Source organism: Bolinopsis microptera, unplaced genomic scaffold (genome assembly GCF_026151205.1).
Source record: "Bolinopsis microptera isolate Bmic1 unplaced genomic scaffold, MBARI_Bmic_1.0 sca1, whole genome shotgun sequence".
Lineage (NCBI taxonomy): Eukaryota > Metazoa > Ctenophora > Tentaculata > Lobata > Bolinopsidae > Bolinopsis > Bolinopsis microptera.
Genome location: NW_026971773.1, coordinates 1 through 26,205, shown reverse-complemented (window position 1 = coordinate 26,205; position 26,205 = coordinate 1). Strand labels below are relative to the sequence as shown.

The 26,205-nt window shown below is 39.6% G+C and overlaps 1 protein-coding gene across 1 annotated transcript in view; it reads left to right on the top strand.

Moving 5' to 3' along the window:
• Nucleotides 1-23,045, top strand: part of LOC134825636 (dnaJ homolog subfamily C member 13-like) — a gene marked incomplete at its 3' end in the record, with an annotated part of 47,435 nt that extends 24,390 nt beyond the window's left edge. Inside the window, 7 exon segments of the mRNA XM_063837837.1 lie at nucleotides 6,449-6,547; nucleotides 10,875-10,957; nucleotides 12,081-12,217; nucleotides 12,384-12,487; nucleotides 22,162-22,255; nucleotides 22,393-22,511; nucleotides 22,863-23,045. Coding sequence (XP_063693907.1) covers nucleotides 6,449-6,547; nucleotides 10,875-10,957; nucleotides 12,081-12,217; nucleotides 12,384-12,487; nucleotides 22,162-22,255; nucleotides 22,393-22,511; nucleotides 22,863-23,045 — 819 coding nt within the window.
• Between the last annotated feature and the right edge of the window lie 3,160 nt (nucleotides 23,046-26,205).

Below are 26,205 nucleotides of genomic sequence, written 5' to 3'. Positions count from 1 at the left end.
CCGTATCTTCGTTCGCGATATTCGCGGAATTGATTTCATTAATTTGAAAATAACTCAATCAGTTTTCAAAATTTTTGCATGAAATTTTCGGAATCGACTCTAAATCGCATTTCCACCTTATTCTAGGAAGCCGATTTTTGATTTAGGCCTCCAAAAAATTTGGCGGCCAAATTCTGAATTTTGCCAGGCAAATTTCGAATTTGGCCGCCAAATTTTTAGATACCGGCAATTTTGTTCATTTTTTGGGGTATTTTCGCCTTAGTGTCCACATTTAAACAGATGTAAAGCAATAACTTACAGAGAATATGTAGTTTAGGCTTACCTTTCATATTAAGTAAGTCTCATTCAAAAATATTGATATTTGACCAATTTATGGGACGAAATCTACCAAATTTGATGCGTATGCCCAAATATGGGTATATGGTTTTTTGCTCATAACTCAGTCATTTTTTGTCCAATCTTGATGAAATTTCATATACGAGTTCAGGAGACCACTAGCTACAAGTAGAGCACCTTAAACCTGGGTTTTGGGCATGTTCAGGGTATTTGGCTAAATTGGGCCTAATTTGGACCAAATATGGGCGTGGCTGCCCCGCGGGCACCGTTTGGCGGTTCGGGTCCGGGACCCCCTCAAAAGTTCGGTCACTCGTCCTAGTTTGTTGGTCAACTACTATCTCGAAATCAAGTTTCACAAAAAAGTACCCATGAATATGATATTTGATATTAGACCATAATCATGTACACATATTTTACCATGTTTACTGATTGAAGACTGCTTTTCTTGCTTACTGTATAAAAAATGGTTTTAAAAATCATTTGCAGAAATAAAAAAACGTCAAAAAAATGAGAAAATTCGGATTTTTGATGGTTTTGAATGCCTTCTAGCGTTCATATTAATGTCCGTTTATAATTATGTCTGTTCATTTAATGTCCATCCAAATAAGGTCCGATAAGGTATCATATTTATAGTGTGACAAATTTGACGAAATATTGGCTTATAACCGGTCGATAAAAACGCTATTTTAACAAGAATTTCGCCGCAGTTACACCACGCACGATTAATTTTCCCTGCTTAAACCGTTAATAGTTGCAACAAAAAGTTAATTTTATCGATTAATAAAAATTAGATATTGGATTATTTTGTTGTTAAAAAGTTGCAATATTTTCATCGTGATTTGTCATTTCGCGCGTGCAGGATTCATGTAATCGAATATTTAGTACGCCGCGCACAAATTATGGGCTAATTTAATTTGAACGGCGCGTCATTTGACAATTGAAATTCGCGTTGGATACTGCAATTAACTAACACATGCCGAGCGTCGCGCGCAGCATAACAGACGCTTCCTATACTCATAATTGTAGGGGAGGGGTCTATATTGCGAAGGAGCAGACTTTTGTCGACATCGCAGGACCGTCGGGCCACCTCATATATCCAAACCCGATTACTTATTCCCTACGATCTTTTTGCCTTCGGCAAGAGCAGGGAAAAAAATTTACCAATATCATCAAACTTCAATGAACGTGTCCTTAAAAAATTTCAAATTTCTTACCTTGACAGAAAATGCCCTGAACTAAGACGATCAGTAATGCGATCGAAAGTTTGATCCCCATTCTCGTTCTACTTGATTTCTTGATTCGAGATCTTTAGAATTTGGCTAATTGAATCCTTGAATTAATTAAGTACAACATGAACATTTTATTTAAAGTAATTTAATAATTTCCAAAGTCAAAATGGGTATATGAAAGATAAAAAAAGGAGAATAAAATACTGTTAGGTACAAAACAGCTGATAATCTATCACTCAACAGTCAACAGTCTGGTCATTATGAATAATTAACGTCGAATAATTTGAATGAGGGGCTGATATTTTTATTAATTAGTGCTAATAATCGTTTTAAACGATTAAAAATGGCCCAAATAAACAAGCAAAAAGTAATTAAAAGCGAAATGGTACATCATAAGGCCTATTCACAGTAAAAGTTCACTATTATGTTGAAAGTAAAATAATCACAGAAGTTCGTTTATAAATATAGTGTGGAACTGAGAGGATTGATGGTTTAAAACCGACTGAGCACAAATCAGTTAAGTTCGTCAACTCTAAAGTGTAAAGAAATACCCGTCCTGGTACGTACTACCCCGGCCCTGATCTCACCCTGGGTAAATATAGCGACTATAGGTATTGTGAGCGTCAAATATGTCACGTGAACATCTAAACAGTTTGTAATTGGTCTATTTATTTCTAAGCACGAAACCAAACACCAAAATCAGCTCCTGAGTAGGCCTCAGAATAAATGATTTTTTCCTTCAAATTAATTTGAACAATATAACGGTGTAATTTTCTTCAAATTTACACATGAGTAGAACCAATTCTCCGCGCCAAAATGTACCTTCAACTAGCCGTGGTTTCTGAGTGTGGTTGATGATTAATTATGAAGTATGAACTATACATAATTTATGAGGTGCTAAATTTTGAATAGAAATTATGATTGTTCGAAACATATTGTATAAAGTATTGCCTGTAATCGTTTGAATGACGGATGACAGGATTGTTATGCAAACGGTGTCCAACTAACAGAAATTACAAGCGATATCATTTTTAGCGGTCCTATTTAATAGTTAAAGTTTTGTTTAAAGTAAAATCTATATAAGAGGTAGTTTATGACCTTTCGTTTATGACTACGTGGAACTGAAATTATTACTGATCTTAGACTGACTGTACACACTTCAGCTAAATTTGTTATCTCAAAATAAATACGCGTTCTGGTGTGCTAGCCCTGATTTAACCATATGTTACTGTACCATGTTGAATGCCATGAGTATTCTAAGCACCAAATTTGTCACTTGAACTAATACGGGTGTATGTCCCACAGATGAATGGTGGTTTTTCAAACTTCTCTCAAAATTAGAAATAGAACTCATTTTACACAATATTGTTGCAAATTTATCAAAAATAGTCTAAAATTTTCTTCCCGGCAATTAAAATTTTAAAATTTCAAAAATTTGTGCTCGAAAAAGTTTCCCAAAAATCATCCTTGTTTTGACTATGCCCCACAGGTGCATGGTTTAAAGATTCTCTTAAAAAACTGAAACGGTACTAACTATACTGTATTTTTATCTGGAGTATTATTGTCAGATATATATTACATAATAATAGCCAGCTTATATAGATTTTATAGATTTATACAACCATAAAAAATCGTTTTTTTCTCAACCATGCCCCACAGATGACAGGTTGGGAGTAGAAAAGTAGGAATATTTTCCTGAAATGTTACATTTCAATCGTTTCAAAGTGTCCACTACTAATAATCAGTGTTTTTTCATGATTATACTAGAACTTAATATGTCATTTGAATAATTTAATAAGTAGTAAATCAAAATATTTTATACCTTGCATCTGTGGGGCATTTTATAGCTTTGTATATTAACATGAATTCTTTCAGGCATCATGTAGACCAACTTATAAATGATAAACCTTATTGATATACTTCTAATTTAAAAACCTTTAATAGTAATTATACGTCATTAAGTTATGAATTCGCAAGATAGAGCTTGGAAATGTGGCTGTGGCACAATAATGCCACGCCTGACGTACCTGTGTTGTAAAAGGTGTAATGCAGGCAAAGAAAAAGGAGAGTCCTTTCTGTGTAAACGAGGAGACTGGAAGTGTCTGCTACAAATGTAACAAGAAGAAAGCAATATAAACTTTACGTTTTTATTTTAATTGTAAAGTTTGTTTTTTAGATGCAAGGTTTTTATAAAAATATGTCCTGTGATTCCAAATTTTGAAAATATTGTTAGATCTTTTCAATTTATTTGAAAAAATATAAGTCCTACACTTCCTGTTATTTGAAATAGTGGCATTTAATTTGATATGGATTTAGATCGCTGTTTTAGTTCAAAAGTCAACATTATGAAATCCTAGTCAGCAATATAAAACAAAAATATTTTAATGAGATTTTGTGAATCGCATGCATGCATAAAGTTATTAATGTAACAGCCAGTTTCACTGGATTATTTAATCAAAAACTTTCATTTTGAAGAATAAAATGTGAAAAAACTCACACGCCCCACAGGAGTCAGGTCATATGCCCCACAGATGAAAGGTTTCTCATTTTTCACTAATTATAATATTTATTTCCCATAATATTGGTCAAATGTTGCTCATACTCTCATAGTATCTCACTTGTACTTTATATATGTTTAGACTATTAAAACAAATCTCACAGACAAACATTAACTCCCAATTAGTGAAAAATGAGAAACCTTTCATCTGTGGGGCATATGACCTGACTCCTGTGGGGCGTGTGAGTTTTTTCACATTTTATTCTTCAAAATGAAAGTTTTTGATTAAATAATCCAGTGAAACTGGCTGTTACATTAATAACTTTATGCATGCATGCGATTTACAAAATTTCATCAAAATATTTTTACTTTATAGTGCTGACTAGGATTTTATAATGTTGACTTTTGAAATAAAACAGCGATCTAAATCCATATCAAATTAAATGCCACTATTTCAAATAACAGGAAGTGTAGGACTTATATTTTTTCAAATAAATTGAAAAGATCTAACAACATTTTCAAAATTTGGAATCACAGGACATACTTTTATAAAACCCGTTCATCTGTGGGGCACCTTGCATCTGTGGGGCATACACCCGTAGGAGTGTTTAATTGGTCCTAGTAGGCTGAGAATTTCAGAGGAAATATCTTGAAATTGTTGGCTCGAGTTTGTTTTGGTTATGTAGGTGATCATGTTTCTTTGGTCATTCTGATTACCACAGAAACTTAAGTCAGTGAAAGTTCACTATTATGTTGAAAGTAAAATATTCACAAAAGTTCGTTTATAAATATAGTGTGGAACTGAGAGGATTGATGGTTTAAAACCGACTGAGCGCACCTCAGTTAAGTTCGTCAACTCTAAACTGTAAAGAAATACCCGTCCTGGTACGTACTACCCCTGATCTCAACCTGGGTAAATATAGCGACTATAGATATTGTGAGCACCAAATATGTCACGTGAACATCTAAACAGTTTGTAATTGGTCTATTCATTTCTAAGCACGAAACCAAACACCAAAATCAGCTCCTGAATAGGCCTCAGAATGAATATTTGGCTGATGATTTTTTCCTTCAAATTTATTTGAACAATTTAACGGTTTAATTTTCTTCAAATTTACACATGAGTAGAACAATTTGTCCGCGCCACAATATACCTTCAACTGGCTGTGGTTTCTGAGTGTGGTTGATGATTAATTATGAAGTATGAACTATACATAATTTATGAGGTGCTAAATTTTGAATAGAAATTATGATTGTTCGAAACATATTCTATAAGGTATTGCCAGTAATCGTTTGAATGACGGATGACCGTATTGTTACGCAAACAGTGTCCAACAAACAGAAATTACAATTCAACCAAATCATTTTAAGCGGGCCTATTTAACAGTTTGTTTAAAGCAAAATCTATATAGGAGGTCGTTTATGACCTCCCCTCCCAATTGCTGTCCCATTTTCAGTTGACTATGGGTGACATGAGACCAACAGAGGAATTTGTTTCCCTTTGAATCAATAAAACTAGATGAATTGTTGTAAATACTGAGATCAAACTATCAATCTACAGGCTATCGTCAAACATGTTGCAAGGCGTCATCTTCAGTGACATAAGCCCTAGAAATTGTAAAAAGTTAGTAAAACCCAAAATTCCTTTAAAAATCTGAACACTCTTAAAACGGTTATAAAGTTAAAATTAAGATGTTAGGAGTAATGGAAGGCCAAAAGGATTTGTAGTGTTAATTCCCAAAGGTTTTAAAGTCTTGAGTAGTTGAATATATTTATGTTCACGGACATCCAAAGTTTTAGGACTAGAATTATCAATAATTGACACATTAAAAATGTTGTTAAAATCTTCCCTTTGTCTAAAACCATGATCCAACAAATGTAAACCCAAACTATATTCATCACTTGTTTCATCTATCTTATCACCATTTAAAAGTTTATAATATTTGACCCTATGTTCTCCAGTCCTAACCCGTACATGAGACCAAATTGTGGTTCTGGACTTCAAAATATCGGAGAAGAAACTGCAAAATGGAAAAAATCTTATCGACCCAATTGCTGTTATTGCTGTTATGTCCCATTTTCAGATTTTCGAGACGAAATTTCCAGAACCGAAATTTTACAGTTTTCACTGAATTTTTTTTTCCAGTGACCGATTAGTCATCTATGGATGGCATTATAGACACAATTTAGGTGCTGGAAGTTCGATTCCGGCCGGAGGAAGTTTCCCAGGGAAAGCACTACAAAACGAAACATAAACTTTTCCAAATTCTGGATTAAAGATATTTCCTTGTTTCTGTATAGAACACGTTGTAAGACATGAAATATATTTAACACGGTTTCTCCCTGTCAATATATTTAACAAAAATATTAACCAGTTTATTTTCAGAGTATGTTTATAGAAGCCGGCGGGGCTATGCACGAGGAAAGAGAATGGTACTATGGCAACAAGGAGAAAGAGAGATTCGGTCCGTACAGTCTGCGAGAGGTACTGTTTCAACTGTTCATAGTAACCACATAATAACCATAGTAACCACATAGTAACCATAGTAACCACATAGTAACCACATAGTAACCATAGTGACCACATAATTATCACATAGTAACAATAGTAACCACATAGTAACCATAGTAACCACATAGTAAAAAAATAATAACCACATAGTAACCACATAGTAACCACATAGTAACCATAGTAACCACAGCACGAGAGGTACTGTTTCAACTGTTCATAGTAACCACATAGTAACCATAGTAACCACCTAGTAACCACAGTACGAGAGGTACTGTTTCAACTGTTCATAGTAACCACATAGTAACCATAGTAACCACATATTAACCAAAGGTAACCATAGTAACCACATAGTAACCACAGTACGAGAGTAGTGTAAAATAAGATGGCACCAGACCAGTCCTCCCAGGGCGTACCGATGGTCTACAGTGTCTGCTCACAAAGGTGTACTCACAATATACACTACTCACTCAGTCGTTCTTAGCGACTGACAACTGCAATAACTCACAATAACTAAGTATTGAACTCTACGTTAATACGACAATCACGATAACTTGTATTGCCAATTACTCTGATATGACTACTACATACATGCAACTAAGTGCGGTACTGTGAATCAAACGGTTCAAATGCTACAATTCGGTCCTAAGCTAGAGTTGAACAAAGGAAACAGTTGAATCGAGTAATAACGTTCGAATGATGAATATAAAGATATTATCAACAATCACAACTTAAACTGTGGCAAGACGGGCCACGTTTGGCGTTCTAGATCAGCGGTTAACACTTTGATTAAACACGTCACCTAAAGAGCTTTTCCAGAACTGACTCCAACGTGTCCAGAACTGCGTTAACGACCCGCGCCACGTGATACCACGTGGTCACCCACGTGGTACCGCGCGGCTCGGCCCAGCCATAAAACTATAACAAAACCTACACGCCCGACTATCACGTGCCCTACTTTACACAAATCTCTAAACCTAACTACTCTAAATCTACACTAATCCTAACGGTTTTTCTACACTTAACTGCAATATCCTAACTAAAACATGACTACTAAAACTGCTTAAGAATCGCTGCAACCAGCCCACACATTACACTATATCCCCCGGGAAAATTTAATCGATTTCGTCAATATCTCTAGGAGGTATTGACAAAATCGACCAAATCCCCCCCTACCTCCTAAATCCTAAATAAATCCTAAAACTCCCTCTAAAACAACACCCTAAATAATATCCACAATAAATAATCAAATTACACGTACCCTAACGTGTCCAACTACAAGTATAACAATACTTAAATAAATTAAAATAAATAAATTACGTAAAAAATATCAACATCAATCCCGTGATACAACTACCCATAAAAAATTTCACGTGTTACAAATTTAAAAATCTATATAAAAATACGTGTTACAACACGTACCAATTCTGAATATTAAAAACTTTACGTGAAACAACTCACGTCTTACAAACAAACAAATTTATAAAACTTCGTGACAACCTTCACGTAATAAAATTCAAATATTTAAAACAAATTTATAAATACAACTTGCTACCCTACTAATTGTCCTTCTCCTACTCTTCTTACTCCTTCTGCCCTGCTGTTCTTTTGAAGTTGAAGTCCACCATCCCCCGTCTCTCCGTCCCCATACCCGTTGTTGCACACCCTCCACAACCATACTCATAAACAAGGTACCGTGCATCTAGTCACGAACCCAATTAATACAATGTTTTCGTACACCTAGTTACGAACATAACTTATATAATTATTTCCGTACACCTAGTTACGAACATACTTACACAATTTTTTCCGTACACCTAGTTACGAACATACTTACATAATTATTTTCGTACACCTAGTTACGAACATACTTACGCAATTTTTTCCGTACTCCTAGTTACGAACATACTTACATAGTTATTTTCCGTACTCCTAGTTACGAACATACTTACATAATTATTTTCCGTACTCCTAGTTACGAACATACTTACATAATTATTTTCGTACACCTAGTTACGAACATACTTACATAATTATTTTCGTACACCTAGTTACGAACATAATTTACCTAATTATTTCCGTACACCTAGTTACGAACATAATTTACCTAATTATTTCCGTACACCTAGTTACGAACATAACCTACATAATAAAGTCCGTACACCTAGTTACGAACATAACCTACACTACTCCATTCATTACTCCTAGGTACGAATGTCCTACTTAAAGACTGCAAACCGATTGTGGAGGGTACACAACCTCGTCAGCCCCAGCATTCCTGCTACCATTATCTCTGGCGGGATCCTCTCTGCCTCCTCCGCTGTTTCTCTCAGCACTCTGATCTCTTGGACGTACCATCCCAGGAACTTCTTATTGCCTCTCATGTCCGACTTGTAATGACCATGGCCTCTTCCTGGTGGCATCTCGCCCTCACTCACCAATCTTTCACACTCTTCTTTTATCTTCTCCACTAGGTACGCTCTCTGACCTCCTATCTGAATCTCGATGGATTTCATTATAGCAATAACGTCCTCCCGCGTTCTCGCTTCCCTCATCTTCTTCTCCATCCATCCCTTCGAAACAGTCATCAGGTCTCTCCCGTGTTGCACCACCTCTTTGTCCTCGAACACGTCTCTCCTGATGCTTTCGTTAGCAGCCTTCTCCGTCTTAGACAGCTTGTCATCGTATTTGTCGAGACAAAACTTCTCCACCTGTCTGCTGCTGTAATAGTGGGTAGGTGGAGGGGGAGGAGGCCGTTCCTGATGGTACTGGTGGGTCCTTCTCCGCTGTGGTGACTGCTGCTCTCTGGTCTCCCTCACTATTACTCTTCTCTTCTCTCCTCTCTGTTGTTCCCCTGCCACTGGTTCCTGTTTCTCTTCTTCTTTAGTTTTTTCTCTCACAGGACTCAGACTCACCTCTTCTTGGATCTCCACCAACATCTCCGTCTCCTCAGGGGCCTCTACCACCATCGGTTCCGCTTCATAAGCTCTCTTCGTTATCTTCAGAATTTCTCTTACATCTTTCTCATTTTCCTTAATTAGCTGTTCCAGCTTCAGCCGCTTTATCTCCAACTCCCTCTTCTTCAGATCCTCCTGCTCTTTCTTCTCTCTTTCCAGCTCCTCTAATCTCTTCCGTCTTTCCTCTGTCTTTTCCAGCTTCTCCAGCTCCTCTCTAGAATTCTTCTGTAGCTTCTCCAGCTCTTCCACTTCTTTCTTTTGCTTCCTTAGCTTTTCCTCCTTGGTCTCTACTCCATTACCACTCCTCACCATCTCTGAATATTGCAAGGTTCCGGAACTTTCCCCCCCTCCTAGATTTCTCTTAACTCCCTGTCTAATTCTCATCTCCTCACTCTCGTTAACCATAGCCTCATCAAACTCCCCGCTCCAGGTCCATTCTCTCGGGTCTTCATCCTTCCTCCATTCTTTTTCTCCCTCCACTTCTTCTCTAGATTTCACCCTCCCCTTGTTCTTCTCTTTCACCTTCTCTATCTTTGCCTCAAATCTCAATCTTTTCTTCTGGGCCTTTTCCTCAATCTGGCACCTTCTGCAGAGCTCCTCCTCCAGCAGCTGCCCTTCCTCATCCTTTGTTCTCTTGCAGATGTAACATCTGTATGACATTCTGAATCGTAAAAGTATTAAAGAAGAGTTACAGATAAAGCTGTAATCAACAAAAAAAATTACATGACGTAGTAGTACGCGAAATGCCACAGCGTAGTAAACTTAACATCTCCCGGGTAAGACACGGCAAAGGAATAACACTCTCATCACGTCCTACCCAAAAAGGCATCAGGAGTGAATCTCTACTGGATAAAAATTGCTACGTCATGTAATCTCTACTCAAAATAATAAAATGAAGTCACCTCAAGTTGACATAAAATACATATGTGAAGTAAAAAAAAAACATCTAGATTAAACCTTATTGGCACAAGAATATTAAAAGTCGACTAAAGGCAAATCTAGGCATCAGGAGCGATGCTCTACCGGATTTAAAGGTGACTCACACTCTACACTCTACTCTACTCCACGATTCAACAACTAACTCCACCTCTCCACTGTTTCAACTGTTCATAGTAACCACATAGTAACCATAGTAACCACCTAGTAACCACAGTACGAGAGGTACTGTTTCAACTGTTCATAGTAACCACATAGTAACCATAGTAACCACATATTAACAAAATAGTAACCATAGTAACCACATAGTAACCACAGTACGAGAGGTACTGTTTCAACTGTTCGTAACCCCCACCCATACATAAACCCTTCCAACTATTTATAAATCTCTAAAACAATTTCCGCTGCAGATAGCCGAGTTTTGGGAGGAAGGAGTGCTCTCTGAACGAACCAAGTGTTGGGCACAAGGTCTGGACGGGTGGAGACCTCTCAGGTTTGTCATCCGCCACCATAGTAACCATAGTAACCATAGTAACCATCATAGTAACCATCATAGTAACCATAGTAACAATTGTGATGCTGCGAGGTCTGGACGGGTGGAGACCTCTCAGGTTTGTTATCCGCCACCATAGTAACCATAGTAACCATCATAGTAACCATCATAGTAACCATCATAATAACCGTCATAGTACCCATCATAGTAACCATAGTAACCATCATAGTAACCATCATAATAACCATCATAGTAACCATCATAGTAACCATAATAACAATTGTGATGCTGCGAGGTCTGGACGGGTGGAGACCTCTCAGGTTTGTCATCCGCCACCATAGTAACCATAGTAACCATAGTAACCATCATAGTAACCATCATAGTAACCATAGTAACAATTGTGATGCTGCGAGGTCTGGACGGGTGGAGACCTCTCAGGTTTTTCATCTGCAAATTGTGTCCAGTTTTGAAATAAATACAAATTTTGAAAAGTTGACAGAACAATATGGGAACTATTTACTAAGTGATTATAAGCGAGCTGCAGTTACTTAACTGTGCTTAGTAAGCTCACCAATGCTAAAAGTGCTAAGTAAGCTCACTAATGCTACAAGTAAGTTAACTAAACCTGGTGCCTCCATCAGGTCAGTAGCACAGTTAAAGTGGACGCTACCTTGTAGCACATAGTAACCATAGGAACCACATAGTAACCATAGTAACCACATAAAGTTAACTAAACCTGGTGCCTCCCTCAGGTCAGTAGCACAGTTAAAGTGGACGCTACCTTGTAACCTTGTAGCACATAGTAACCATAGTAACCACATAGTAACCACATAGTAACCATAGTAACCATATAAAGTTAACTAAACCTGGTGCCTCCCTCAGGTCAGTAGCACAGTTAAAGTGGACGCTACCTTGTAGCACATAGTAACCATAGGAACCACATAGTAACCATAGTAACCACATAAAGTTAACTAAACCTGGTGCCTCCCTCAGGTCAGTAGCACAGTTAAAGTGGACGCTACCTTGTAACCTTGTAGCACATAGTAACCATAGTAACCACATAGTAACCACATAGTAACCATAGTAACCATATAAAGTTAACTAAACCTGGTGCCTCCCTCAGGTCAGTAGCACAGTTAAAGTGGACGCTACCTTGTAGCACTGGAGTAGCCCTGCTGAACGGAACCGAGCTGTCCACCCTCATTCTGAACATGCTCATTGACATCTGTAGCTTCTATCCTAGCCGGGAGGAGGACGGAGGTGAGTTGAAGTGTAACCATCATAGTAACCATAGTAACCATCATAGTAACCTTCATAGTAACCATAGTAACCATCATAATTCATAGTAACCATTGTGATTATCATTGTAGTCATTGTAATAATTTTAAACATTGTCACCAATTGCATAATTTAAATAACTCCCCAGGTATTATCCGACCCATCCCTCGAGCGAAGAGGATCCTATCTGAGAACTGTTTGCCTCACTTAGTACAGCTCCTCCTGACATTCGAGCCTGTTATCGTCGAGAAGGTTATCTTTTTATAACAATTACATTTTAGTGTGTTCAAAAATTATGAATTACCACTCTTAATTTTTTGTTTTCCTAATCAGGTGACAATACTGCTAGATAACATAAATGTAACCAGGTGGCAATACTGCTAGATAACATAAATGTAACCAGGTGGCAATACTGCTAGTTAACATAAACTCATAAATGTAACCAGGTGTCAATACTGCTAGATAACATAAATGTAACCAGTGCAGGTGGCAATACTGCTAGATAACATAAATGTAATCAGGTGTCAATACTGCTAGATAACATAAATGTAATCAGGTGTCAATACTGCTAGATAACATAAATGTAACCAGGTGTCAATACTGCTAATTAACATAAATGTAACCAGGTGGCAATACTGCTAGATAACATAAATGTAATCAGGTGTCAATACTGCTAGATAACATAAATGTAACCAGGTCACCAGGTGGCAATACTGCTAGATAATATAAATGTAACCAGGTGCCAATACCGCTAATTAACATAAATGTCACCAGGTGGCAATACTGCTAGATAACATAAATGTAATCAGGTGTCAATACTGCTAGATAACATAAATGTAACCAGGTGGCAATACTGCTAGATAACATAAATGTAACCAGGTGTCAATACTGCTAGATAACATAAATGTAACCAGGTGGCAATACTGCTAGATAACATAAATGTAACCAGGTGGCAATACTGCTAGATAACATAAATGTCACCAGGTGGCAATACTGCTAGATAACATAAATGTAATCAGGTGTCAATACTGCTAGATAACATAAATGTAACCAGGTGGCAATACTGCTAGATAACATAAATGTAACCAGGTGGCAATACTGCTAGATAACATAAATGTCACCAGGTGGCAATACTGCTAGATAACATAAATGTAATCAGGTGTCAATACTGCTAGATAACATAAATGTAACCAGGTGGCAATACTGCTAGATAACATAAATGTCACCAGGTGGCAATACTGCTAGATAACATAAATGTAATCAGGTGTCAATACTGCTAGATAACATAAATGTAACCAGGTGGCAATACTGCTAGATAACATAAATGTAACCAGGTGGCAATACTGCTAGATAACATAAATGTCACCAGGTGGCAATACTGCTAGATAACATAAATGTAATCAGGTGTCAATACTGCTAGATAACATAAATGTAACCAGGTGGCAATACTGCTAGATAACATAAATGTAACCAGGTGTCAATACTGCTAGATAACATAAATGTAATCAGGTGTCAATACTGCTAGATAACATAAATGTAATCAGGTGTCAATACTGCTAGATAACATAAATGTCACCAGGTGGCAATACTGCTAGATAACATAAATGTAATCAGGTGTCAATACTGCTAGATAACATAAATGTAACCAGGCGGCAATACTGCTAGATAAAATAAATGTAATCAGGTGGCAATACTGCTAGATAACATAGATGTAACCAGGTGGCAATACTGCTAGATAACATAAATGTAATCAGGTGTCAATACTGCTAGATAACATAAATGTAACCAGGCGGCAATACTGCTAGATAAAATAAATGTAATCAGGTGGCAATACTGCTAGATAACATAAATGTAACCAGGTGGCAATACTGCTAGATAACATAAATGTAATCAGGTGTCAATACTGCTAGATAACATAAATGTAACCAGGTGGCAATACCGCTAGATAACATAAATGTAATACTGCTAGATAACATAAATGTAATACTGCTAGATAATATAAATGTAACCAGGTGTCAATACTGCTAGTTAACATAAACTCATAAATGTAACCAGGTCACCAGGTGGCAATACTGCTAAATAATATAAATGTAACCAGGTGCCAATACCGCTAATTAACATAAATGTCACCAGGTGGCAATACTGCTAGATAACATAAATGTAATCAGGTGTCAATACTGCTAGATAACATAAATGTAACCAGGTGGCAATACTGCTAGATAACATAAATGTAATCAGGTGTCAATACTGCTAGATAACATAAATATAACCAGGTGGCAATACTGCTAGATAACATAAATGTAATCAGGTGTCAATACTGCTAGATAACATAAATGTAACCAGGTGCCAATACCGCTAGATAACATAAATGTAACCAGGTGGCAATACCGCTAGATAACATAAATGTAACCAGGTGCCAATACATACATGTTACATGTTACATGGTAAGGTCTCCTCCTAGTCGTTGGAGTGGCCTGCATCACACACATCGCGTTGGCGGCGTAACATATGTCTCCACTGTATTCGGTTGGTAGCCAAAGTTTCTGTCGTGTTGTTGTCGATGTTTTCAACACCTGTAAACTTAGCAGCATCTTCGAGTACGCAGGACTTCCAGTTCTTACGGGGTCTGCCCCTTGACCTCTTTCCATAATTTGGCTTCCAGTTCAACAGAAACCTCGGTAGTCTAGAGTCTGGCATTCTAACTACATGTCCATACCAACGTAGCCTGGCAGCACTGATGAAAGTCTCAACAGATTTGATACCAGCCCTCCTAAGAACTTCGTCGTTGGTCACATGAAAGAACCATTTAATCCTAAGGATCCTTCTCAAGGAGGTTTGATGGAAAACCTCGAAGCGTTTCATCTGCTTTTTGGTGGTGTTCCAGACTTCAGCTCCATACAACAAGATGGTGAGGACAGCAGCCCTATAGATCCTACCTTACCTTTGATACCTTTGATCTGCTTCGTCGAAACTCGACAGGCCATCAGAGTTGCTGACCACCCCAGAGAGAAGATGCCTCTCGATCGTTACGCCAGTCCAGTATAGAATTGGAGTTCGGTGATGTGAAGCCCCGGATTGGCGGTTTATCCGGCAAGGAAAGCATGAATGCCGTCATATGATGCTTGAAGCCATCATGTTTGGAGACTGCACGTATGTGCGAAGGTATACAGTTCCAGAGTCTGGGACCCATTACACCAAATGATGTTTCATATAGAGTCTGGTGAGCAGCTGAGCTTTTTGTACGGACAGCTGGAACCTTAGCAAGGGTACCCAATCGTGGATTTACTGTGAACTGTACTTCAAGGTCGTTGGATGTGAAACCATGTAGGATTTTCCACATGTGCATGACAATGTAACGTTCTCTGCGCCTCTGAAGTGACATGAGGGACAGGGTTTTTAGGCGATCCCAATAATGGAGATGCTGTAAACCATGGATCTTTGAAGTGAAAGTTCTTTGTACACTTTCAAGCTCCTGAATTTCATACACTTTCGCCGGATTCCACAGAGGAGAGCAATACTCTAAGTGGCTACGGACTAGTGACTTGTATAGTGTTAACATAACACCAGTATTGCGAGAGTGGAAGACACTGAATACCCATGCTGCCATCTTCCTCGCTTTATCACAACTAGATCGTATGTGTGATGTCCAGGACGTATCACTGGATACTGTTATACCGAGATCACGGAGCTGATCCACAGGACTGAGTATAGTACCAGTTGATGTTCTGTATTGGAACTGTTCATGGACAAAAGGAAGCTCATAGAGAGGATTACGTTTGTTGGCAAGATGGCATATGTACTCAAACTTATCCTCATGTAGTGCCATGTTGTTTCTTGATGACCACTCAGTGACTTTGTCAAGATCAGACTGAAGCTCAGTAACATTATGTGAATCACTGATGGATCTGCAAATTCTTGTGTCGTCAGCGAAACATCTTAACGTTGAATGCAACACGCAGCTAGCAATGTCATTAATGAATATTAAAAACAGTATGGGACCTAAAACTGTTCCTTGGGGGACACCACTCATAATAAGAGCAATGATAGACATGTGACCATCTACAACAACTTGTTGAGTTCTATTTGTAAGAAATGACTCGATCCAGATGATGATTTTGGGATGAAAACCATATAGCTGCAGTTTTTTGATAAGAAGTTGATGATCTACTTTATCAAAGGCCTTGGCATAATCCAAGTATATAGCGTCCATGTCGTCACCATTTGATAACGCCTCGATGATGTCATCAAAATGATGAAGCAGCTGAGTGAGACAACTTTTCCCCGATCGGAAGCCATGCTGTTTGCTATTGAGAAGGTTGTTTTCTTCGAGGTGGGCCACCATCTGTTTTCGTAGAACTCGCTCATAGATCTTAATGACATGAGAAGTTAACGACACAGGTCTGTAGTTTCCCGCAATAGCACGACTGCCTTTCTTGTGAAGTGGAGCAATGTTTGATGTCTTGTAGAACTTCGGCACTGTGCCTGTAGACATAGAATGCTGCCAAATCATGTGTATAGGTTTGGAGAGTGCTTCTTTGCACTTCTTCAGAAGCAGGACTGGAAGATCATCAGGCCCAGCAGCGGCACCCGGCTTAATTTCATCAATAGCCTCCATTATATCAGCAACCGAGAATGCCAACATGTCATCAATGAATGGCTTCTGTAGAGAAGGTGACTGAAATAATGCATCATTGATGTTGGTGGCTGAAGGGTCACTGAATACACTGCTGAATTGACGCTGGAGGATGTTAGCAATCTCTTCAGGATTGGTGCAAGTTCTCTTGGCTTCATTGAAAAGCATTGGAATACTGCGTTTCTGCTTAGAGAACTTTTTAGCATAGCTGTAGAAATATTTTGGATTGCTGTGCACTTTATCTACCGCCTGTTGTTCACGGTAGTTAAGGTCGTGGTTTATAGCGTCTCGCATGTCAGCGTACACACTCGAAATCTGGTTTCTAAGTGACTCCAAGTGAGCTGTTGTAGCGACTGGATTTTGTTCAGCCAAATGCAACCGAAGTTTTAATTTGCGTTTCTTGCGAGACAATGTATTAACCGGTGAACCTCGCCTTTTGCTAGATGCCTTTTTCCTTGGGCACCCCATCTCACATATCTGAAGAAGGACAAGGTTCAACAGTTCAGGAAATTCTTCAGGATCACAAAGTTCCCATAGTTCACTCCAGTTAACAGAATCAAGGAGATGATTGATTTTGTCATAATCTGCTTTGTAGAAGTCCAGTGACCGAAACGAAGGAACACTGAAATCTGGGGGTACGGAAGGATCTGACCGACATGGATTATGTGACAGAAAGATCTCAAGAAGCTTGTGGTCAGACAAAGGTGTATCAGTCACCGAAACGTGTGTCACAAGATTAGGAGCATTGGAGAGAAAAAGATCAAGGCAGTTGTTCAGCCTAGTAGGTTCCAGAATATACTGACTGAGGAAGTTGTCTGCCATGAAGTCAAAGAGAAGAACTGCCGACTGATTTGTAGCAGACGATGCACCAGACAGAATTGCACCGGATTTCCAATCAATCATAGGGAAGTTGTAGTCTCCTAAGAGGCATGTCTCATATGATTCATGTCCAGATATATAATCAGCCATATACTCTAAACATGCTTTGAAACTGGCCATTGGGGCATCAGGAGGACGATAAAGGACACATATGATCATTTTTGCTGTTTCACATTTACAAAGTAATGCTTGACAGATCTTATCATCAAATGTCTGAGAGCTGGTGATGGGGAGGCTTTCGTGAGAATAAAGGAGGACCCCACCACCTACCCTAGTACTTCGATCACATCTAGAGATATTATAATGTTCAATATCTAACTGTGAATCGTGGATATAAGGTTTCAACCATGTTTCAGTAAGGGCAATAAATGGAACAGAAATATGTTTAGATTTCTGCTCTACTTTATTCCGGATGTATGGGATTTTCCATCTGGTTGAGCTGCGAGCACTAGGGTTAAGGCCAGAGGGGGGGGGGGGGGGTAAAATTGGTTTTTCCGGTTTTCACATATTTGATCAGAGCTGCTGAAGACAAACAAGAAGAAAAAAACCGGACCGAAATCTGACCTTGCGTTTTTAAGATATCGCGCGCCAAATATTGAGGTTTACATGTAATTACATGTAAAACTTAAACTTAAACTGTAAAAAGTTAAAAGTCCCTTAGTTGAGAATACTGGCCACACCCAGAAGCTGAAACTTGGCACAGTTGTTCCTTGGGCTGTCACCCACAATTCTATTGTACAAAATTTTGATATTTGCCTCTGTTCTCGAAATATGAGGTTAACTTTACCCCAAATTCGACACTTTTCGAAAAATTGTCGAATTTGGGGTAAAGTTAACCTCATATTTCGAGAACAGAGGCAAATATCAAAATTTTGTACAATAGAATTGTGGGTGACAGCCCAAGGAACAACTGTGCCAAGTTTCAGCTTCTGGGTGTGGCCAGTATTCTCAACTAAGGGACTTTTAACTTTTTACAGTTTAAGTTTAAGTTTTACATGTAATTACATGTAAACCTCAATATTTGGCGCGCGATATCTTAAAAACGCAAGGTCAGATTCCGGTCCGGTTTTTTTCTTCTTGTTCGTCTTCAGCAGCTCTGATCAAATATGTGAAAACCGGAAAAACCAATTTTACCCCCCCCCTCTGGCCTTAATGGATTGCACATTCAGCAAGAGTGCTGATGAAATCGAGCCCATTGAGGAACTGGTGTTGGATTCAGATGCTGCAGGGCTGGAGGCAGATGTGGAAAAGTTGGAGTGTGAGTCATCTGGCTTACAGTTGGAAACGGATGCGGGAACATTTGAGCATGAGGCGTCTGGTTCGCAGTTGGGAAGAAGCTGCTGAATTTCGACTCTTGACCTGCTATTTGATTCTTCAGGGAAATTATTTCCGACTGAAAGTTTGCCTGCATCACTTTGAGTAGGTTCTGTATCTCTAAAAAAGAGGTTGAATGTTGAGAGTTGCCGGTCGTTTTTTCCGAAGGCTCGTTGGCAGCAGAAGTACTCTCAGTGCGCCTGTAAGATCCCCGATCTGGACGGCTCTCACCACCTGGATGTTTGCCGTCCTTCTTCCGAGTATCTTTATCTTTGGAGGGTTTCACACGCTTAGTTCCCACCAGATGAACTAGAGTGCATTGTTCTTTAAAACACTGCTTGTGTTGAACCGAGTTTTTGCAGTGCTTTGGGTGGTAGAGCTGACACTCTGAACCTAAACTACATCCCCCATTAGAATCAGTGCCGAAACGTGTAAACTTTTTACAGCGCTTAGGATGAAGCTTGCTGCATGTAGTTTTACCCTGGTGGAGAGTCCGTCCACTTATTCCGTGAGGGCATTTCCCCATTGTGTAGTCAACACAGATTGTATCATCCTCACTCGGTTTGATAGCCGTTGGTTGTTGCTGCTGCTGGTGAACTGCATCCAGTTTCTTAGATAGTTCATCTGCGTCGATATCCGGCTGTTTATTTTCATTAAGAGTTGCCGTCTGTGAAGGATGGGTTGAAACCGCTACACTAACAGTTGAAGGATATCGGTGGCGATTTGATTTGGAACGCTTGCTGGGCACAGGATTATTTTGCGTTAAGCACAGTTTGCAGAGCCACACAGTACCATGAGGTAGCGCTGTTGGTGACTTGTGGAGATTAGCTGCAGCTTGAGTGGTTTGTTCGCAACTGTGAGAGCCTTGAAAGCACAAGAAACAACGCAATACAGGAGAAGTTGGAGACTCAAACTTATTGCAATATTCTTCATCACACTGCCCACAGATGGTAGGAAAAAGGGTTTCAATTTCAAGAATAATGCGCATAGCAAGAGCTAGCTTATTACTGTAGATTCGACTATTATCATCAATTGTCGCAATCTTAAAGAAGCTTGCACAGGCGTCAAGTGTTGGTACTTGAAATCTGGAACCACCAAGAACAGTTCTGTTATTGGATCGGTCCTTAGATGGATCATAGGCCGTGAGAACAGACTTCATAAGTGCATCTGCTTTTGGATTCGCCATGAGACCACCAATGACCAACCGAACCTTTTCATCAAAGTTTTCAATCATAATTGTGCATGTACAATGTATAGTATCCGAAAGCTGCCCAGTATACACTACACACACTGTGATGAGTTGTACGTCTTATCTCAAATGGAATTTGCTGATAAGGGAGTAACAAAAACGCAACAAATGCAAAATCAATATATAAATCTGATCTTGGTTGGAGTCTTTATAGTTCTGCTATTCCAAATGTTCCAGAGCTGATGAAAGGCGCCATTAGCCTTCTGGATACGGACATCCAGGTCTCTGTTGATTGTCCCATCCCCACTGATAGTTGCACCCAGGTAGACAAAGTTGCTAACCTGCTCGACGGGTTCACCCTCAACCGACAGCTCAATACAATCATCCTTGATGAAAGGTCGCTGGGAGGCGCACTTGCTTACAGCCATGCATTGGGTCTTCTTTGCATTTATTCTGAGCCCAGCGTAGGAGCTGTAATGAACTAATAGGTCAGTTTACTCCTGTAGGCCTTCCCCTGAGTTGTCCATAATAGCCATGTCATCAGCATAATCGGTGTCCAGAATGACCTTTTCCTCGACCGTCTTCATCTCTTTCTGCAGCACTGCGCCTTGACTGATGATCTTGTTGGTCTCAGCCAGAAATGCAGAAAAGTTTAGGCAGAAATTAAAGACAGGAGGTGCTTGAATGTCACCCTGACCTGTGCCTGAGTTAACATCAAACCAGTCTGTCAGCTCCCCATTAACCCTCACGGCACTCATGGTACCCCCAAAAAATGACTGAAATATTCTGACATATTTTTCAGGCAGCCCATAGTGTCTCATACTGCACCAAATAAAGTCCTTCTGATAGAATCAAACGCTGCCTTGAAATCGACAAAATTAATGTAAAGAGGAATGTTAAACTCAAGACAGTTATGAATAATAGTTCGGAGAGAATAAATCTGATCAATACATGAGCGGTTCTGTCTAAATCCGCACTGATTCTCCCTGAGAAGACACTCCATACCAGCATGTAACCGCTTAAGAAGAATCATCTGAAAAAGCTTAGATGCTGTAGACCTTAAGGTGATCCCTCTGTTGTTCCCGCAGACTGAAGTGTCTCCTTTCTTCCCAATAACAATGATCACACCCTTTAACCAATCTTCAGGAACAGTCTCTTCTTCCCACACTTTCTTGAATAGACACTCTAGTTGATCAACTAGAGCACTCGCACCATACTTCAGTTGCTCGTTAGTTATCCCGTCCACTCCTGGGCTTTTGTTGTTCTTAAGCTTTGTCAGGGAATAACTAATCTCGTCTCTGGTGGGTGGTCCATCCGAACAAGAGAGAGAGTTAAAGTGGGGTTGGGGTGGTACTGTATCAAGGTCGGCAAGGTTGACACTTGATAATGGAGGGTTCAGAAGTTCAGTAAAGTGCTCCTTCCACCTATCCCTCTGCTGTTGGGGATCCGTGATCTTCCTACCGTCCTTTTCCCGGACACAATATGCTTGAGGCTTCTTGTTCTTACCAGAGATCTTCTTGATCTTTGCCCATACCTCACGCTGCTGACCTTTGCTCGCTGCTTCCTCAAGATCAGTAGCTACTCTAACTGCCCAGTTATTATCGTCTAGCTTGCTGCTTTTCTTGACTAACTTGCCAATACGGCTAGATAACATAAATGTAACCAAGTGGCAATACTGCTAGATAACATAAATGTAATCAGGTGTCAATACTGCTAGATAACATAAATGTCACCAGGCGGCAATACTGCTAGATAAAATAAATGTAATCAGGTGGCAATACTGCTAGATAACATAGATGTAACCAGGTGCCAATACCGCTAGTTAACATAAATGTAACCAGGTGCCAATACCGCTAGATAACATAAATGTAACCAGGTGGCAATACTGCTAGATAACATAAATGTCACCAGGTGGCAATACTGCTAGATAACATAATGGCAGATAACCCAGCTCTCCCGCGACTTTATCAGACTGGAGTGTTCTATTTCATCCTCATGTACACAGGTAAGATTAATTTTTAAACATACAGGCTAGGCTGTTTCAAAAGTCTTGTGTACTTTATGTTTTGTTTATAAAGATCCTGTATCCAAAAGTGTCGACGAACCAAAAAAACTCCTTAAAAACTACGTGTTTATCCGCAGGAAGCAACGTGAAGCCTATAGCAACGTTCCTTCAGAACACGCACTTGAGACAAGCTTTCAGACAGGGTGACAGTGCTGACACTGCCATCAACAGTATTCTCTCTCCTCTGCTGCCTAGCGTGAGTTTAATTGCCATAGGAACACTACCATAAGGTATTGTTGCTATAGTTACATTACCATATAAGGTAATAATTAACCACGTGATGCCCATATAAGGAAGTTGGGGGCTCTCTCTTCCCGGTGTGAGTTAGTTAGGGTTGCTGCAATATAAGCACATTATTCTGTTTCAATGTTGTTCACACATAACTATGTACTTTGAAAATCTATGAGATATCTAGATAAATACCTTTCTAATGTTTTCAGCTAGAACCTATCTTAGGCTAGATTACAAGAGTTATGCAGGATGCTACAACTATAAATATAATCACACAATATGTCTCACACTATAATCACACAATATGTTTCTTCAGGCGATGATCTACTTCCTAGAGAACCACGGTCCTGCTAAGTTCAGTGAAATCTACCTGGGGGAGTTTGACACGCCTGAAGCTATCTGGATGAGTGAGATGAGACGGACTATGATACAGAAGATAGCTGTTCACTTAGGAGACTTCAAACCAAGGCTCATGTGCAATACTCGCGCACTTTATCAGGTCTCTTCAATATACATACTTATATTATAATCAATATATATATATATATGTATATAAATACATACTTATTTATTATTAAATATGTTGAGTTTCTCACGCTGTCAGGTCACGTGATTATTTCCCGTGATCATTTTGATGGCGCGCGCGCACGTGTCAGTTATATGATTGTACAGTTGACACGTAATCTCCCCCCTCAGTACATGCCTATCCCCCCTATCGGGTACGAGCCCCTTGAGAGAGAGTTGTTCTGTTCTATCTACTATCTCCGTAATCTGTGTAACGAAGTAAAGTTCCCTGAGTGGAGGATTGACCAGCCTGTTAAACTTCTTAAGGACTGTCTAGAAGCTTGGTAAGTAAAGTTCTCTGAGTGGAGGATTGACCAGCCTGTTAAACTTCTTAAGGACTGTCTAGAAGCTTGGTAAGTAAAGTTCCCTGAGTGGAGGATTGACCAGCCTGTTAAACTTCTTAAGGACTGTCTAGAAGCTTGGTAAGTAAAGTTCCCTGAGTGGAGGATTGACCAGCCTGTTAAACTTCTTAAGGACTGTCTAGAAGCTTGGTAAGTAAAGTTCTCTGAGTGGAGGATTGACCAGCCTGTTAAACTTCTTAAGGACTGTCTAGAAGCTTGGTAAGTAAAGTTCCCTGAGTGGAGGATTGACCAGCCTGTTAAACTTCTTAAGGACTGCCTAGAAGCTTGGTAAGTAAAGTTCCCTGAGTGGAGGATTGACCAGCCTGTTAAACTTCTTAAGGACTGTCTAGAAGCTTGGTAAGTAAAGTTCCCTGAGTGGAGGATTGACCAGCCTGTTAAACTTCTTAAGGACTGCCTAGAAGCTTGGTAAGTAAAGTTCCCTGAGTGGAGGATTGACCAGCCTGTTAAACTTCTTAAGGACTGTCTAGAAGCTTGGTAAGTAAAGTTCCCTGAGTGGAGGATTGACCAGCCTGTTAAACTTCTTAAGGACTGTCTAGAAGCTTGGTAAGTAAAGTTCCCTGAGTGGAGGATTGACCAGCCTGTTAAACTTCTTAAGGACTGTCTAGAAGCTTGGTAAGTAAAGTTCCCTGAGTGGAGGATTGACCAGCCTGTTAAACTTCTTAAGGACTGTCTAGAAGCTTGGTAAGTAAAGTTCCCTGAGTGGAGGATTGACCAGCCTGTTAAACTTCTTAAGGACTGTCTAGAAGCTTGGTAAGTAAAGTTCCCTGAGTGGAGGATTGACCAGCCTGTTAAACTTCTTAAGGACTGTCTAGAAGCTTGGTAAGTAAAGTTCCCTGAGTGGAGGATTGACCAGCCTGTTAAACTTCTTAAGGACTGTCTAGAAGCTTGGTAAGTAAAGTTCCCTGAGTGGAGGATTGACCAGCCTGTTAAACTTCTTAAGGACTGTCTAGAAGCTTGGTAGTAAGTTCTAGTGGAGGATTGACCAGCCTGTTAAACTTCTTAAGGACTGTCTAGAAGCTTGGTAAGTAAAGTTCCCTGAGTGGAGGATTGACCAGCCTGTTAAACTTCTTAAGGACTGTCTAGAAGCTTGGTAAGTAAAGTTCCCTGAGTGGAGGATTGACCAGCCTGTTAAACTTCTTAAGGACTGTCTAGAAGCTTGGTAAGTAAAGTGGAGGATTGACCAGCCTGTTAAACTTCTTAAGGACTGTCTAGAAGCTTGGTAAGTAAAGTGGAGGATTGACCAGCCTGTTAAACTTCTTAAGGACTGTCTAGAAGCTTGGTAAGTAAAGTTCCCTGAGTGGAGGATTGACCAGCCTGTTAAACTTCTTAAGGACTGTCTAGAAGCTTGGTAAGTAAAGTTCCCTGAGTGGAGGATTGACCAGCCTGTTAAACTTCTTAAGGACTGTCTAGAAGCTTGGTAAGTAAAGTTCCCTGAGTGGAGGATTGACCAGCCTGTTAAACTTCTTAAGGACTGTCTAGAAGCTTGGTAAGTAAAGTTCTCTGAGTGGAGGATTGACCAGCCTGTTAAACTTCTTAAGGACTGTCTAGAAGCTTGGTAAGTAAAGTTCCCTGAGTGGAGGATTGACCAGCCTGTTAAACTTCTTAAGGACTGTCTAGAAGCTTGGTAAGTAAAGTTCCCTGAGTGGTAGGAATTGACCAGGCCTGTTCAACTTCTTAAGACTGTCAAGAAGCTTGGTAAGTAAAGTCCCTGAGAGGATTGACCAGCCAGTTAAACTTCGTTAAGGACTACTGTCTAGAAGCTTGGTAAGTAAAGTCTCTGAGTGGAGGATAGACCAGCCTGTTAAAACTTCTTAAGGACTGGCTACTGTCTAGAAGCTATGAGTACGTAAAATCCCTGAGTGGAGATTGACCAGCCTGTTAACTTCTTAAGGACTGTCTAGAAGCTTGGTAAGTAAAGTTCCCTAAGTGGCGGATGACCAGCCCCCGTAAACTTCTTAAGGACTGTCTAGACAGCTTGTTAATAAAGTTCTCTGAGTGGAGGATAGACCATGCCTGTTAAACTTCTTAAGGACTGTCTAGATGCTTGGTAAGAAAAGTTTCCTGAGTGGAGGATTGACCAGCCTGTATAAACTCTTAAGGCCTCTCTAGAAGCTTGGTAAGTAAAGTTCCCTGAGTGGCTGGATATGCCCGCCCTTTAAAATTCTTAAAAGGGCTGTTAAAGTTGGTAAGTAAAATTCCTGAGGGAGGGTTGCGCTGTTAAACTTTTTAAGGGGCTGTCAGAAGTTGTAAGTTTTGTTCCCTGGTGGGGATTGACCGCTGTTAAATTTTTAAGGACTGTTAAATTGGTAATAAAGTTTCCCCGAGTGGGGATTTACCAGTTTAAACTTCTTAAGGACTGCTAGAAGCTGGTAATAAAATTCCCCGAGTGGAGGATTGACCAGCGTTAAACTTTTAGGGACTGTCAGAAGTTGGGAATTTTGTTCCGAGTGGGGGATGGACAGCCTTTAAACTTTTTAAGGACTTCTAGAAATTGGGAAAATTAAAGTTCCCCGATGGGGATTGACCCGCTGTTAAACTTTTTAGATTCTAAAGCTTGTTTTGTAAGTTTCCCCCATGGAGGTTTACCAGTGTTAAAATTCTTAAGGCTGTCTAAAGCTTGGAAGTTAAATTCCCTGAGTGGGGATTGACCGCCTGTTAAAATTCTTGGGGCGTCAGAAGCTTGGTAAGTAAAGTTCCCCGGTAGGATTGACCCGGTTAAACTTTTTAAGCTGT